Source organism: Epinephelus moara, chromosome 13 (genome assembly GCF_006386435.1).
Source record: "Epinephelus moara isolate mb chromosome 13, YSFRI_EMoa_1.0, whole genome shotgun sequence".
Taxonomy (NCBI): domain Eukaryota; kingdom Metazoa; phylum Chordata; class Actinopteri; order Perciformes; family Serranidae; genus Epinephelus; species Epinephelus moara.
In genome coordinates this window covers 30,488,533-30,505,155 of record NC_065518.1, presented here as the reverse complement: position 1 = coordinate 30,505,155, position 16,623 = coordinate 30,488,533, and the positions used below count along the sequence as shown (strand labels likewise).

The 16,623-nt window shown below is 42.5% G+C and overlaps 1 protein-coding gene across 2 annotated transcripts in view; it reads right to left on the bottom strand.

Moving 5' to 3' along the window:
• dnah9 (dynein, axonemal, heavy chain 9) overlaps nucleotides 1-16,623 on the bottom strand; it is a 211,491-nt gene that overhangs the window by 22,366 nt on the left and 172,502 nt on the right. For both annotated transcript variants that reach the window (XM_050060727.1, XM_050060728.1), the window contains 4 exons: nucleotides 11,045-11,272; nucleotides 8,298-8,489; nucleotides 7,951-8,142; nucleotides 2,323-2,493 (listed from right to left, as the gene is read on the bottom strand). In XM_050060727.1, coding sequence (XP_049916684.1) covers nucleotides 2,323-2,493; nucleotides 7,951-8,142; nucleotides 8,298-8,489; nucleotides 11,045-11,272 — 783 coding nt within the window. The remainder of the gene's footprint in view (nucleotides 1-2,322; nucleotides 2,494-7,950; nucleotides 8,143-8,297; nucleotides 8,490-11,044; nucleotides 11,273-16,623) is intronic.

Genomic DNA, 16,623 nt, shown 5'->3' with positions numbered 1-16,623 from the left:
TCCCCGCAGTTAGGGACCGTTCGCCACGGTACCGCTGCTGGGCAGGGTGGAAATAAGTCCTGCAGAGTTTCAGAGGACCTGGAGAATGTTTTAGGATAGTAATAACATTATATAAGATAATCATATTGCAAAGATAATATATATAAGATAATAACATTAAAGACAAAATTAAATTGCAATACTTTTTCAAAACTTGATGATTTTACCTTTCTGTACATTTTGTATACAAATTCATTAAATAATTTTGCTTGTAAATGTCTATTTGCATCACGTTTATTACGGAAAACACATTATTTGATCAATTTACATTGTGCCCCTAAAGTTCTTTGTGCGCTCCTTACTTTTTCCAACTTAGGAGCACATGTGCTCCTTGGGAAAAAAGTTAGCGTCAAGCCCTGATACCTGAATCTGAGAATAATGGAACTGAAATCACTTCAAGCCTGCAACCTGCATCACACTGATTCAACATATTTCGTAAGGCCAAAAGTATTTCCCTGTTTGAGCTGTAACGATTAGTCCATTATTTTAATGACCTTAAAAAAACAGAAGTTAAAAGTTAATCTGCAATCTAAATAATTTACAAAATTAATCTGTGTGAGGATTTGCTGCTTTTTTTTGCCATATGTGATGGTAAACATCACATCTTTGGGTTTCGGACTGTTGGTTAGATAAGACAAGACGTCCAAATGCATCACCTCAGCCTGTGGGGAATTATAGTGAGAATAATTCATGAACTTTATTACAATGTTAACAAAATTAGGAATCTATTTATTGAGAAAATACCTGGCAGATTATTAGAAAATTAATATTATTATCAGTTACTTGTCTACATACTTGAGTGGGGCTGCTTTTCCTGATTTTCATCAGGCCCCATAGAACTAACTAAGTGAAATGTGGTACAACATACAATGATACAGTGTCGTATGCTTCTAACGCTGTGGCAACAGATATCTGTGTCAACATGACAATGCCTTTGTGCACAAAGCCAGGTCTTGTAGATTGTATCTAGATATGATTAAACCTGACTACATTTACACTTGGTATTAATATGTCTCCAGTGTCCACACTGAGACCCGACTGAGATCTTGCTCAGCCCAGCTCAAACAACCAAATGGTTGTAGCTCTTTTTCATCATTTGTTTAGCCATTGCTTCAGAAATCGCTCATTTGCTATATAAATTGCCAAGTTTCACTTCTGTATTTTGGTTGGACCAAATTGAAAGCAGACACTTAGTCTTGTCTTGACTTCATTAATGAGAGTCTTAAATATCGATAAGCTTTCTTCCTGCTTTCTGGCTAGTCGCTTAGCTTGTTAGCTGGCTAATGGCTGCTACCTCACTGGTTTGGAACAAAGGCTATATAACAAAGATAGATGACATGACAGCTCCCCAGAAGTGCAGTATAGGTAATAAACCCCGCCCCCTGTGTTAGCAGTTGAGACATGGACCAAACTATAGATCAAAATACAGTTCAAATAAATTGACGGCCAATGATGGCTTCTGTCATTCTAGGTGGTTCTCATGATGCTCGTGTTTATTCAAGTGTTTCCTTTCCTAATTAGTTTGGTTTTAATTAGTTCTTTGATGCTATAAAAAGGGGTTTGATGTCATGATTGAAAGCTGAGAGCTGTGTGTGTCGGTGTGCTCGTGATCAATGGCGCTGCTCCAGTTGGTTGGATGGGTGTATGGGTGGGAACTCCACAGTGCAGAGATTGCTACTACTCAGACTTTGGCAGCAAATGGCATCACCAGCGCAAGTTGGCAGTGGCAGTATCTAGAATATTTTGGCTTTATTTTTGTACAGTGGGGCTTAGTGGAGACACTTCTTCCATCTTTATATACAGTCTATTGTTTGGAACAGACGTGTGTAATTCAGTGTGCCCACGTAGTTGTTTTATGTGGATTGAAAACCCAACTGCTTTTACACTTGTGTTCAATCTGGTCACAATTCATCCCTGACCACCTCCGGAGTTAGTCTTGAATCACAGTCTGTCCTCACTGCATTTGGGTGTTTTTACTCCTGTACTTCGATGTGGTCAAGCCCCATCTGATCGCAATCTCAACACCCAAATGTATTTTAATGCAAGGTGTTAAGGGGTCAAATATATTTTTTTCCAGCTTGGTGTGGAGGAACCTGATTTGCCTGCACAGTGGCCTGACCTCAACCACATTCAACACCTTTGGGATGAACAGGAACATTGAATGTGAGTGAAGGGTGTCATAGCAGCAGATTGAATCCAACAGATTCGTAGTGGGATGTTCAACAATCACCTGTGGGTGGTTTTCTGCATACTTTTGGACATGTAATACACGACAATACAGACCTTTTCCTCACGTGTCGTCCCGCCACCCTCACCGCCACCTCCGTCCCTGGGTTGCATCTCCAGCACCGTGCGAAAAAGCTTCTCTGAGGTTTGTGTGAGGAAGCCGATCTCAGCATTGGGATGAAGGCCGTACAGGTAGGGCGACTCGGCAGGTAGGGTTTGGTCAATGTACTAGAGCAGAAGAAATCCATGTCAGAATTGTGTAGAACTCTTGTATCATCAGAAATCTTGACCCAGATTCATGGATTTTTGTGGGTTAACTCAGATTTTAAGAAAGTTTAAGGTTCTGTGAAGCCTGAGCCTGTCTGAAATGTCTTTTTCCTGAAAATAAAGATGATATAAGTATGTTTTTGACGTTAACAGGACAACATTTAAACTAATACTAATTGAGCCTTCGATTAATTTACATTAATAGCATAAGGATTGGCAACTCCTATTACTTCTGGACTGCAAAGTAGCAAAGTCTTTTTTTCTCTCATATGTTTCTTCTAAAGTACTGCTGACAAAGGACAAGAATGGAACCATATAAATGATGAGGTATTTCTGGGTGAGATTCAAACACTCAGGATCAATTGACAGACTGTTAATGACCATAACAAGGGGAAGGAAATATGGCAGTTTCCATCTGCTGGTCCATAATGAATATCAATATGCTTTTAAGTTAGTGCAGATGAAAGTGGAAGCTCAACTGAAAAAGGCTGCTTTTTTGTGGGGCACTTACATTATATAAAAAAAAAAGCTCTTCTAATCATAATGTCCTGATGAAAGTTTTGATGGAAAATATATTGGCCTTTAATACAGAAACACTTTGTAGTCAGCTTGTTTGATCTCCTCTTTTTGCTGGCTAACTTTTGCTGATTGCATACACCTGTATATTGTTGAAAGAGGAGTAAAACTGCTGAGTCACCTTCCCTCTTTGTGCCTATCCTATCCCGCTTCTCTCCTAAATATACTGTAAGCTTGTTCTGGATGTTTGTGAGGGAGGCAATGGCCTAACAGACCCCTGGGGACCCCAGGCCTTTACAGCTCCTGTTCTTCAGCCAAATCCCAACTACTCTGCCCTCGGCTTTGCTGTGTGGTGACAGCCAAATGTAAAATGCTCCAGTCCTTCCCACTGGAGCCACTATGACAGCCAGGATGTGCCCGTTGAGCAGCACCCAGACTGGGGGAAAATTAGATACAAGTCGTACACCCCACTCCCTCTGCCGCCTCAGGGAACTCATGGGGGAAATCTGGACTGTCGGCAAGAACACATTTTCTGAACCACTGTTATTCATATAAATGTTGGCAGTTGTCAGTTTTCCTTAAGGGACACCAGTGAAGCTGGTTCCAGCTGTCAGGGAATGAAGCTTAAAAAAACCACTCGAAATTCCAAACTGAAATAACCACAATATGCTTGGCCTTGCTTATTTACTTCTCTCTGAGAATGCTACATACCATCTGAGCCTTGATGGTGCGCTGCAGCAATTGCACAACAACCTACCTCATTTATGATTTTACCCTGTCAATCACACTTTGTGTTAAATGATAATATAAAACAGATGAGGTGAGGTGAAGCAGTACCCTAATGATGCCTTGAGCTGTCATGACTCATGTCTGAAGTTCTGTGAAGCAAGTTCAGGCTCAGTGATGTCAACATTACCACTGTGTTGGAGATCACACTGGGGAAGAAGCTAATAAATGGGCTATTTTTGTTTTTAACCTTTATTCATTCAGGGAGGTTTCAATGAGAAGAAGCCCTTCTTTTGCAGGAAAGTCCTCACATTCGCACAGTTACACACATACACACCTGAAAGCTGCCCTATACAACCACTGTCTGATCTGCTGGCCACTTAGCAGCTCCTCTCAAAGGTTAAGGGCCTTGCTCAAGGGCACCTCAGTGGTGGTAATGAGGAAGGGGCAAGTGCTGCTTTTTCACTTACCCCACCCAGATTTATCCTGCCACGCCGCAGATTGAACCACTGACCTCCCAGTCACAAGCTCACTTCTCAACAGCCATATAAATTCTATGCATTTTAAATAATTACCTACCAGGGCAGCATGGTGGCTAAAGCCTGGATTTAGACTCAGTCCAGTCACAGCAGAGAGCATTTAAGCATCTTTATTAAATAGGTAGTGTTGGATGTTTGGTGACATTGTGACGTAGCCCAGTATCCTAGGAACTACATCTATACTGAATTGCTAAAGTAAAGTGTAGAGGTCGGGGTGTTGGATGTAGCCGAAAACAAGTCCAACCTTCATGCACAAGACTAAAGTTCATCATTATCCACAATCTGTCTTTGACCCTAACCCTGCATTTTAATAGCCTGACCCTCACCATACTGTAGATGTGCAAAGACTGTAGATAGAAATAATTTTACAAAACCTAGGCATTGTGCATTACAAAATATTATTACAGAATGTAACTCATGTTTTAGCAAAATCATCTAATACTGAGGACCTTGTATGTTGGTGGAGTGACTATGTGTGGGGGGCATGCAGTGGATACTGTTGGTTAGCTTTATTCATGGCATAATGTATGAAAAGAGGCAAGCACTATTGGCATTAAGCTTTTAAGGGGCTGTATGCATGCCGCATCTTTAACTGCCTGGAAAACGCGAGGTTGGGCGCTTGGAGCTACTTTTGTGCCTTTTTTGAGCTAGCTTTCAAGAGCGTGGTGGCAGCTTGCATCTGAGGTTGCTAAGCAATCTTAACAAGCACAGTATAAAAGTCTTTCTACCTCATGCAGATATCTTATGCTGCTTTTACTCATTGCTGCTGTGATAAGGAGAGTTGTCAAACAAAATTTCGTTGTACAGGAATGTGTAATGCCAATAAAGAATCTACCTGTTTATAAGTGTGTGGGGATATTGTCTTTGGGACAGATAAAAGGTTCTGGCAGCCCTGCACCAAAATGATCAACTTTTCCATATGTACCACAGACTAATATTTACGGAAGAAGGGAGAGATATTTGTCGCCTGTGACTGGTTTTTCCTCGTCACATGACATGTGGTGTGCGCTGCTGCATTCCAAAAGTTGAACTCAGTTTTGCTGCTCTGGTGTTTGAGCGCGCCTGCTGCGTGTCTACATTGAAAACAATGAATTTGAGGGTGCAAAAAACGCAGGATGTGTAAGGTCTCTAGGTAATTCTTGACATCAGAAATACATCAGTAATTTGACTGAACAATAAATAGTCTGAACAATAAAGTTCCTCTTACTAAATTTTTCAAGTTATTTTTAATACATGATATATATATATTATACAGTATACGTTCTAAATCAGCGAATGGAGGCTGCTCCTTTTTTATGTAGATGGCAGACTTGTCATCGACTCTACTGAAGACGCTAAGATACTGTTCAAGGCGCCAGAAAAAACTCTGGGAAAAAAAACCTGGATCTTAAGTAAATAATATTTACAGTAACTATGGTTGCCATTGCTTCTTGCTCAATGGAGAGTAGTGTTTGCTACTAAAACAACGTTACTAATATAATGCCTTTCTTCAATTCGAAGTTACAAGTACAAGAACGGCAGTAGTCCATAGAGACTTGGGTTGGGAACCGGAGAGTCGCCTGTTCAAGTCCCCATCCGGACCAAAATATGGAGCGTGGACTGGTAGCTGGAGAGGTGCCAGTTCACTTCCTGGGCACTGCCGAGGTGCCCTTGAGCAAGGCACTGAACCCCCCAACCGCTCAGAGCGCCTGTCATGGGCAGCCCCCTCACTCTGACATCTCTCCACTTAGTGCATGTAAAGGTCCTGTTTGTGCATGTGTGTGTTTGTACCTGTGTGTAATTGACAAGAGAGTGAAAAAATTGAATTTCCCCTCAGGGATTAATAAAGTATATAAAAAAGTCTGCACTGGAAATCTGCTTGTCAAGTTTAAATGTACAGCTAGGAATTGGTACCATTGTTGTGATTCTATTTGTTTGGAGTTTGAAGGTTCTTCCTGTCTTTAATCATCGAAGGATGGGAAGCTCAGATGAATCAGGGACTTTAAAGCAATATAAATTGACATTTTCATATTTTCATGTTACAACATGTCAGTTACCTATTTACACATCAAGCAGACATGGAGCAACTCTTGAATGTGTTTTATAACTTGGACTTTAAATTATTTGCATAACGTTTCTTGTTTTAGCTCGATGTTGCTCTCAACCAACCCCTGCTCACCAACTAGCTGCTAACTGTCTGCAGTTTGGTGCTGTACAGGTGTAAGTTGGCTTTAGCAGAGTTGATTCCAGGTGTGGAACTAAATGGGGCTTAATGGGAGCAGTGACATGCAACCAAAACGATGATGATGTTTGTCTACATAAATTACAGTTCTGGAACAGATTGGTGTTGTTTGTCCTAAGGAATGTTGGGAAAGGCCCACCCACCTAACACAGAGGTACACACTGTAACTGCTAGAACAAAATCTAATCTTTACACCATTTTGTGGTGCATCTACATAAATATTTTGTGCGTTCAATGAGTCATCTGGTTCCACTTACTGTGACTTTCATGTCTCCCAACTTTCCCTGTTAGATGACTGTAAGAGTGTGCCAGTTAGACTTACTGGCAAACTCTTTCCACCCACAGAGCAGCTCCACCTCAGAGAAATATTTATATAACTCAAACTACAATCTGTTATGTCCCAGGGACCCATATGGGAAGAGTTTTATTGTTATTGATTTAGCATTGAATTGTAGAACTGTACACTGTACATGGGGGATAGGGATGGGGAAAAAACTTTTAATTATAGTGATTCAATTTAAGCAATATTAAACCACCATTAATTTGATGGAGGCCAAATAGGAGCCCCTTGGGGACCCCCCCGTGGCCCTGTGGAAACACCTGGTGCCACTGTTATAATCTTCATATTTTCTTTGATTATAACTTTTATTGTATTCATTGCCTGAACTCACAATTTCTGCTTTTTCTATTCTGCTGTGTCGTTTTGTGCTGGAGTGATTTTAAAGATGTTATGTTCATTTAAGGTTCATACTTATATTTTGGGTTTCTGCATAAATTTTTTACATGCTTTATTGTCCTCATACTGTCTTTGCTGGAACACCTGTGTTCACCCTGTGGCTACATTTAGGATCTGTCTCTTTAAGCCCCTCTACCGAAAAAGCCCACTCTGCTCTGACTGGTCAGTGTTTTAAGGTCTTCTGTATCTCGGCATCTGCAGCCAGAGAAATGACTGTAACGGAGAACAGCGGCACAAAATCACCAATAAAAGCTTCTAAACACAACCTGACTGACTGAAATTAAGGTTTCCCTGATGATAGTATGTGGCTACATGTAGCCGTGCACTCACAGCTGGGGAATGACTGAAAAATGAAATGAAAAATCTAGACATGTTCAAGCAGGAATACAATCCAAAACTGGAGAGAACTTAACAACATCAGCAACCAAGATGACATGTTTCCCTGATAATAGCATTTAGCTACATGTAGCTGTAGGCCTCTAGGAGCAGAGTTAGGAGCAGATGACCATATAAAGAAATCACCCACAAGCTGACATCAGCTGGTCTCGGAAGTAGAGAAAAACATTAAAAACAGACTATTCAGAATGGCCTGACGCCTGAGGGTTTTGCTCACAGTCCCCTTTAAATGTACTTTTCATGTAATCATAAGGCTTGTATTGCCTGATCTGAGTCCACCTCACCTGGTGGTAGCTGTTGTAGTCCATGTTTCCAGGCACAGCGAAGCCGGGTGCTAGGAACAGCTCTCCCTCCATCATCTCAGGCTTGATAAATTCTTCCAGGTAGGTACGGCACAGACGGCGGTCCCAGTCGTCCGTGATGTGACCCCCGTACATGATCTCACCGAACAGGTAGCGCAGGTCATCATACGGCACCTGGGAATTTGAGACAGAGGGAATGCTGCATTGCTAGAAGGTGGCTTGTGGTGTTAAGCTAAGGTCACATGCGTTTAGATTTCCAATTAAGATTACAAACAGGGGGCTTTGTAATCCTTCGCGCAGGAATAAAAGAAAAACAGAAACACATCTACCTTAGGATTGGCCTCCAGGTAGTTGTAGAGGACGTTGATAGAAATGGTGAGGTCTCCAGTGTTAAAGGGGTATGATCTGTTCCAGCCCTGAGGACCAAACTTCCTCCTCTCTGCCACCACCGCATGGAAGTAGCACAGGGCAAACAAAATGCTCTTAAACTCATTCTCCCGCGCACACATTTCCAGCGTGTCCTGGAAAACAAAAAAGAGTGATACATATAAAAGACACACACTCGCCCCTCCTGAACTGTACAGCTGCATTAACTGAGACACATCGGTGTGTTACAGGTAAAAAGTTGTGGCAGGCAGTCCTGTGATCTGTTTTATTTTGTCAAGTCCCCAGCGGTGCGGTGCACTAACAGACAGACAATGAGATGACTAGATGGCAATAAACCCGACAATGAGATTCCCTTTTAATTGTCACAACTTGTCAGGCGCTTTCAGCCTCCAACCGTCTCCTGGGCTCATTATTCCAGACAAGCAAATAAAAAACTGGACGTAAATGGCATTGTAATCTCTGGGGGGAGAGACAGTTAAATAAGCATGCCAATAACCCCTATGGAAATAGGGAGGCTAAATTCTCTTTATTCCAGCATGTGTCATGGTGAGTGCCACGGTGAAGGCCCTTTCACTTCCCCTGCTGCAGTGCCCTGGGGAGCTGACTCCTACAACGCACACGCACATACACACAAGTACAGTGAAGGCTGACTACCGCTCACACACATACACACACACCCTTTCAGAGATTTAGTTAATATTCTGCACGTTACTCCTCTGCTCAACACAGCTGAAAGAGATCCATAGCCTCCCTATTCATGACCTGTGGACTGGAGAGAAACGACACAGACCAGACCGCAGAGAAGAGCACACATAAACACACACGTGCACGCACATGCACTGAAAAACACACTTCAATATCTCTAAACTGACAGGTTAGGTCAGTGTATGCTTGAGTCTGAATAACCAGAAAACTTGACAAATAAACTGAATTAATCAATTTCAGCTAACAAGAAATTGCAAATATATAACAGCTTATTTTGCAACAGTATGATACATGTGTCATCTCAGTAAAAACCTCAGCCATTGTGCCAGACGTTAACTTCAGCCCACCCAGACTTACAGGCTTCTGGGGTGGAAATAGGCAGCAGAGCTGTACGCCTCTCCCAGTGAAAAGGTCAAGAGGAAAGAAACTGTCATTTCTCTGGCTTAGCGCTGGCTTTAGCCACGCGGGTGGGCTATTACAGAGAGTTAGCCTAACATTGATTAGCTTTCACTGAGTACACATGACTGGAATATTCCCCCATCGTTACCTCAGTGGACCTCGCTGTGGGTCTGCATAAAGCAGGGCTCACAAGCACGTTACACTTATCAGGCAGATAGACATCGGCAAAGTAAGGATCGTGGAAATGGACTGGGAGGAAGCCGAGCACTCAGGTAATGGTGCGGAGGAAGATGCATTGGCAGCGAAGCACTGAGGTAATAGTACGGCTTAGATAGAGAGGAGAACTGATAAGGTAGAGGAAAGGGAGAGGCCACTGCAGCGCACTGATCCATTCTAACTATGGAGGCTGTAGAAAGGCCCATGAGCATGATATTGTCTGGCCACTCTCCAATAACAAACACGAAAAGTAGCAGATAGACTTTGTTGTGATCTCAGTCCTCACATGACGTACCAACGACCCTCTGCGGACTGTATCCACACAAACATTTGACGTTGGCATGTGCTACGTTCACATCTGTCCTCCATGGGCCAGAAGCAATTCCAGGGTGAGTGAAAGGTGACTCCCCACATCTGCTAGCTCCTACATTTCTGCAAATTGGCAACTTGATGAGAAATCTGGAGTGAAAATTGGCATGTGTTAACTCAACTGCCACTCATGGCAAAAAAAAAAAAAAAGTCCTTCAGAGGAAGGTACCATGCATCAAAATTAAGTATCCATAGCCCTCATATATTGAAGATCAACTGCTTCTCGAATCACTTATTGGAAAACAGTACAGCTTCTGTTTTTAGTTACATGCTAGCAGGTGTGAGTCAAATGAATGAAACAATCTCAGATTTCCTTTCAAAGTGTTGTATCAAATCATATTACCTTTTACCCCGCTGGTTTATGATTAAAAGCCATTTCACTCTGAGCATGGATTTTTGTCAATAACACAGAAATGTATAAAAACGGATTTCGTTATCTTCTATGAATGCTGGCACACCCCTGCAGAACATTCTAGCTGGGGAGAGAAATATTCAGACGTACCTTGATCTCATTGTTTGACCAATGAAATCCTTTGTTCCAACTGATGTCATACTGCAAGGTCATTGTAAGCCTCCCACTGTACAACACACACTGTGACAACTACCTCAACAACCAAATAAAGGATGATGTATGGCTCGAGATCAACCAGCAGCTGAGATACAGTCAAGATGGTAATGTAGCTGATATGCACTTGCTAGCGTTATATAGTAGTCACAGAACAGGGCTAGCCACAACAGCTAGTGTTAGTATAAAATTTACGGTCTTATTAGTTTAGGTATTGTGTATTTAATGTTAGACAGTCTTTGTGTGGTTAGATTTTTGTTGTGTGAAGTGAACACAGGCACTATTTAGGAGGAAATTCATTAGGCCTTATTCATTTTAGTATTACCATTATTTTTGACAGCAATGGAACATGGCAATGTGGATAAATTGCACCACTGAGGATTTAACATTATCAGATAACTTCCGGAAATGACAACAAACCTTGGGGTGTATTACCTGGTTGAAGTTGTCCAGGGCCTTGTGCAGGTTGGCGTGCATGCCAGTAGGCGGTTCATTGGTGATCTTGATGGAGTTCTCCAGGATGCCCTGTGGGATGATGTGGCCCTCAGGGGTGGAGGAGGGCTCTGCACTGACAAACACCCTAAAGTTCTCATGGCTTCCCTCTGCGTGCTGCTCCAGAAGTTTCTCTAAAGTACCCAGCCAGCGAGCGACCAAGTGGATATTCTGCAGGGACCAGGATCAGCAAGTATAGGGTTAATAGGGAAAACTGCACATTATTGGTATAAAAGACAGGCTAGTTGTTAGGCAAAATTAATTCCCCTCTGTGAGGGTAGAGAGCCTAATCTACACCCAGATAATGTTTTCTGTTGGATATCTGTGAAAGTCTGGGCTTTAATGGATAACACATAATAGCTTAATAAGGTACTTGATGCTGGAATTGCCCGTATAATTTATGTTTGTAATGACAACTAGCAAAAAAGAGCAATTAAAATGTTGCATATTCTCCTCTCTTCACTGTGACTTTGATGTGGCACCAAATTAACTGGTACATAGCACTTGAAACCCATTTCTAGGATGCTGACATTAAGCGACCGTTCTCCGGCGTAACTTCAGCCTGACTTTTCTGCATATTCATCTCTCAGTGTGGTGCGGGCAGTGGAGCTGACTTGTACTATCACACAAGCATGGATGAGCTCAATTTTCCATCTCAACTGTCCTGACACTTACAGGATATCCTGTGAATGATAAGGAGTCAGCCAAGCCCCCCACATCTCACCATGCAGCACTGCCCATTCCCTAAATCTAATTACAGCACTAATAACTCCAGTCATTAATTCATAAGCCTCTTTACTTTCTCATTTCCCTTTGCTCTCCATATTTAATCTTCCTTATGATGGCTGAAGTTAGCCCTCTTTCCGAACGACGGGACATGACAGGGAGAGGAACGTCAGTTTTTTGAGAAAAAAGTTTCACATTCTGTGAGAGAGAAGTCCGGGAGGAGCTTGGAGCTGAGACGGGGATAAGTTAGTTTGCCTCTTGATGCCTTGGAGAATAATGAATGGTATACAAATTAAAAGTCTAAATTCAAGCGCTTTTTCATCAAGCCAGTACAACCCTTCCTCTTGGCATGTAAATAATTTGGCAATAAAGAGAGCCAACAGAGGAAGTCAGAGACTGCCTCAGAACTTGTCACTGTAATGAAACCATTCATCCTCTGGCTGCAGGGGAAGAGGAGGGGGAGGAACGGAGAGAGAGAGAGAGAAAGACAGACCAGTAGGCCGACAGACAAACAAACAAGACAGAGGAGCAGCCACTATTTTATGGCTTTTTAATTAACTTTCAGGTGCAACATTTTTTTGTTCCCTCAACGTCTTCTTGATAAGGGCCTTCCAGCCCCTGTGATGACTGCGCTGATACTACATCAAAGAGTCACCTATTTACATAATAATATAAAAGTTGAATCTAAAACCCATTAGAAGACACCACTGGCAAGGTCTTTGATGCATTGCTATCAAACACAACCTGAGGGAAAACACAATGGCACATCGAACTGCCTGTCACGCACACACACACGCTGGCTCATAAACAAGCAAATATAAACATGTGCAGGTGCACGCACACAATATTTCTTTTTCACACACACAAAAACACATTCGTCAAGGAGCGGCGCTGAGGACAGCTGCACAGCTGGGCTCCCGCGCTGAGGAGGCGGTGGCCCTGCAGAGGAGAAGCAGTCAGACTCCAAACTGACGTAGGAACACAGCAAACAGGACTGAGGGACAAACAGGACTGCCGACACACTGCAGGCACCGACAGCAAGACAGACTGCTGAGTCTAAATTTAAAAATGTCAGGGACAAATTCACAAATATGCTGAATTCACTTTGAGTATTGTGAGCTGTGAAGGTTTGTTATTTTCAATGGTCGACTAACTCGCTGTTATACATTAAAATCCTATTTTATAGGAGCCATAAACAAATAAAAAAACAAAGTTTGCTGCGGTCCAGCTGTCAGTATATAAAGGCTCAAATTAGGGTGGCCCTGAGAGAAATAAGAAAACACCTTCACCAATTTGACAAGACATGCGCAGTATTTAGACAGAATAGGGAAGACACAGCCACATATGAAGAAAGATATGGACAGCATGGCACAAAACACAATGTAAACTGTTTTCAGGGGGCACTAAAAAAATGATGCATGTGACGTAAATTAACCTTGCCTAAGCCTTTTGCTTATTATTAGCCTGCCAATTCAAATAATCCTATGAAATACACACAATAAATTGTGAAACTGGTATTTAACAGAGGTGTAGCTCCTTAAAGACTAGCCCTAGTGTGGGTGTGGCAAGTGTGTGGTTGAGAGAGAAAGGGTGAGCGAAAGTAATGGTGGATGAGCTCAGAGCACAGGTGTTGCTGATCGGAGCAGAAAAGAAATAGAAACTACTAAGGTGTATTGTGATAAGAGACATCAAATCACATGTGCCACTAACAATGGCTTAAGATTACACTTGCCCCAATTTATCTGCAGCACATCGGTATCCGCTGATATGTGCCTTGTTGACAGCCATCAGCCTATCAGCAAATAAGACGACATTCACCGATGGCAGTGGCCGATGTTTTTCTGTTGTGTCACATCAATTTTGCACAGGCTAAAAAGCAGGGCTTGAGACTATTGCTGTCCGGGGGACACTAGAAAATGTGCCCACGACAAACAGAGATCTTCTTCAGGACGCCATCGGCACTTAAGGACACAGTAAACCACTATTGTTGTGTCACACTTGCATTAGCTGACTGGAATTCGCTTGTGCATTGATGCTGCACAATTACTGACTCATTTACCAGCTGTGTGGTTATCAGCTGACACTCAAGCCAATGCTGTTTGCTGCTGCAGCTCCCTGTCACAACTCCAACCAACTCCTAGTCATCCATGCTTTTTTTTATGCTGGCACATACTAACTGTCCTGTAATTTCAGATCCATCCACCCCCTTCTGCCCTCCTGTAACCCCTTTCCCGCCCTTCCCATCACCTGACCTTCCCCACCCACCTGCTCACCTGTTCACACTTTCCCTCATCAGCCCTGCAGTAAAGAAACTGGCCCATTTCCATTCATTCCCTGCCAGATTGTCAATTGTGCTTACGTCTTAGATTTTCAGCCCTTTTTTTTTTTTACCTTCCTGACCCCCTGCCTGACCCTTGGACTTAGGCCTGACCCCTTTTCAGAAGAGTTTGCCTGTATTCATCCGCCTGCTTGGTTTTGACTTTTTCCTGTGTTTGACCATGAGCAAACGTGAAGTTTTATATAACCTGCTTGTCTCCAAGTCGTGGTTTCAAACCTGGTTGTTTACTTAGCCATTACACTCCCTCCACCAACCTGACCTCCTTCTTATGAGATATGTTTTTTAGTATAGTTCCAAATGTATGAAGCTGTTTTTAGATTTCCCAGCAGAATCCTTGTTGTTGCTCTGACTCTTTGAAATCTCCCTCAAAGAGCAGAGCCCTTTCCACCAAATCTAAAGGAATACCCCTGTGATGTAACTGGACCCTGATTTAATACAGCTGTTTTTGTGTAGAGGAACATTGAGGATATCAATAAAAGAAAACTTTAAAACTGGGATTTACAGTGGGGAAAATATTCCTGAAACCAGTGGCTCCTCCTGTTTTTGCAACAAAATTATAAAGAAGAGAAAATGTTGGTGATATGATTTATTATTACACTGCAAGATAATTCACATCACATTAATTAATTAAACAGAGCCACAATACTGATATTTTCAGGGTAGCTGAAGTTGTACAATTTATTCCTTGCCATCCTTGTAGGTTAAAAAGGGTCACCTCAGCATTAATAGTTAAAACGAATCTTGTCCAACTCTCAGTGTAAGATTTAATAAAATGCATGACTTTTTTAAAAAAAAATATTAAAGCTGTCTTGTTCTTCCCTGTGCCGGGTTCAGACTACACCATATTTTTGTTTGTTAAAATTGTCTATGTCAGACTATAGTCATGAATTCTTGCGGTGACTTAGCCAAGAGCTGTGACTGTCTACACGTTGGTCCCTGACCAGTTGTAGCTTGCTGTCTTTTATGACCTGCGTGATGTCATCAGGAAGGAGGTGCTACAGACCAACTCCTGGAAACAAGAACGTAAACAATGGCACCCAAAGCAGTGTGTATGACAAGCCCCCGGGAACAGAGCTGGGCATGGAATCTAATTTGACATTGTGGCCAAACTGTATAATTACAACTACTGGGTCTGCTACATGATGCCATGGTGCCCAGAAAGACTCTTTCCCATAGACTTACAATGTAAAAGAGATGTCTGTAAATCAGTGGATGATTTCTTTGAGGTACATCAAATTCCCAGTACGAAAACTAAACTAAAATTTTGAACATTCAACTCATTTATACTTTAGGTACAAAAACAGATGCGTCCATTTCAAAAGTTCTAAACATCACTGCCCTCATACTACTGCCCCCATGCGTCCTTTATGATGGCATAGATACAGCCAATAGATGGCACTAGAGTCAAAAGCTTCACACAACAAGAAACGAGGCGACACTGGAGGAGGTCGTAACATTTAACCTTTAAATAGAGACAGCGCTGTCGACAGTGGTAGTCTGTGCAGCCATACAACGTTACATCCCCACATGTGGAAAGAGAATTATTTTCACCATATTACCCATTCGTATGGTTTCACCATTATTTAAATTTCTGCGTCATCTCCTACAGTCGTATCTTGCTTGAACTACACTACACTGCCTCCACGATCACTGGTGATAATGCTTTGTTTCATCCGTGTCAGCAAACTATCAGAAAACATGCACAAATACTGATGAAATGATCACAGAGTATGGACATAAGTCTCTGTCTGTCTCCATCTCCATATTGAGCAAAAATGAGCCCTTTTTCCCGCTAGTCAAACTTTTTTGACTTTCATAGGGATAAACAGGGCCCCACCCCCAAAGCTGTATCCAGTTGTCTTTGTACATCCATGGTTCAAGATACTGGTTGTCTTGTGTTCAGAAAGACCTAAAAAATGAGGTACCATGATGGCCAAATGGATACAGCACGTATGACATAGTCACAGCGTTCCTGGTTGCTGATATCTTGTGGTCTGAGCCCAGCATTCTAAAGTAATATGAAGAGAGGACACTGAGGGGGAGCTTTTCTGTCAAATTGTCTCTCCTATCTCTGCTATCTGCACTTCTTTCTGCCAGCAGCTGCAAATGGGGTGGTTTTAGTAGTAAATGTGCAAAGATGCTTGAAAGTTTAGGCCACTTGATTCCCACTGCCTGGCCCATGTGGGATATTCAACTCCAATCTGCCCGATTGATTGCCTCTCCATCTCTGCACCTCTTCCCTCCCGATGGGCTGCTTTCAAAGTTTCTGCATCTCTGTCTCCGAGGCCCATCTGAGCAGGAGCTGCTGTTCTGCAGTATAATTACCCGTCAGCGAGGGGGAACCTGCCATTGACCCAGCCCTCCGCTGATGGAGCCGGCCTGGCAGCCGGAGAGTAAAGGTGGGCTGTGAGACAGGGGGAGGGGGGGTTGGGGGGGGGTGGGTAGGTAGGTGGATAGC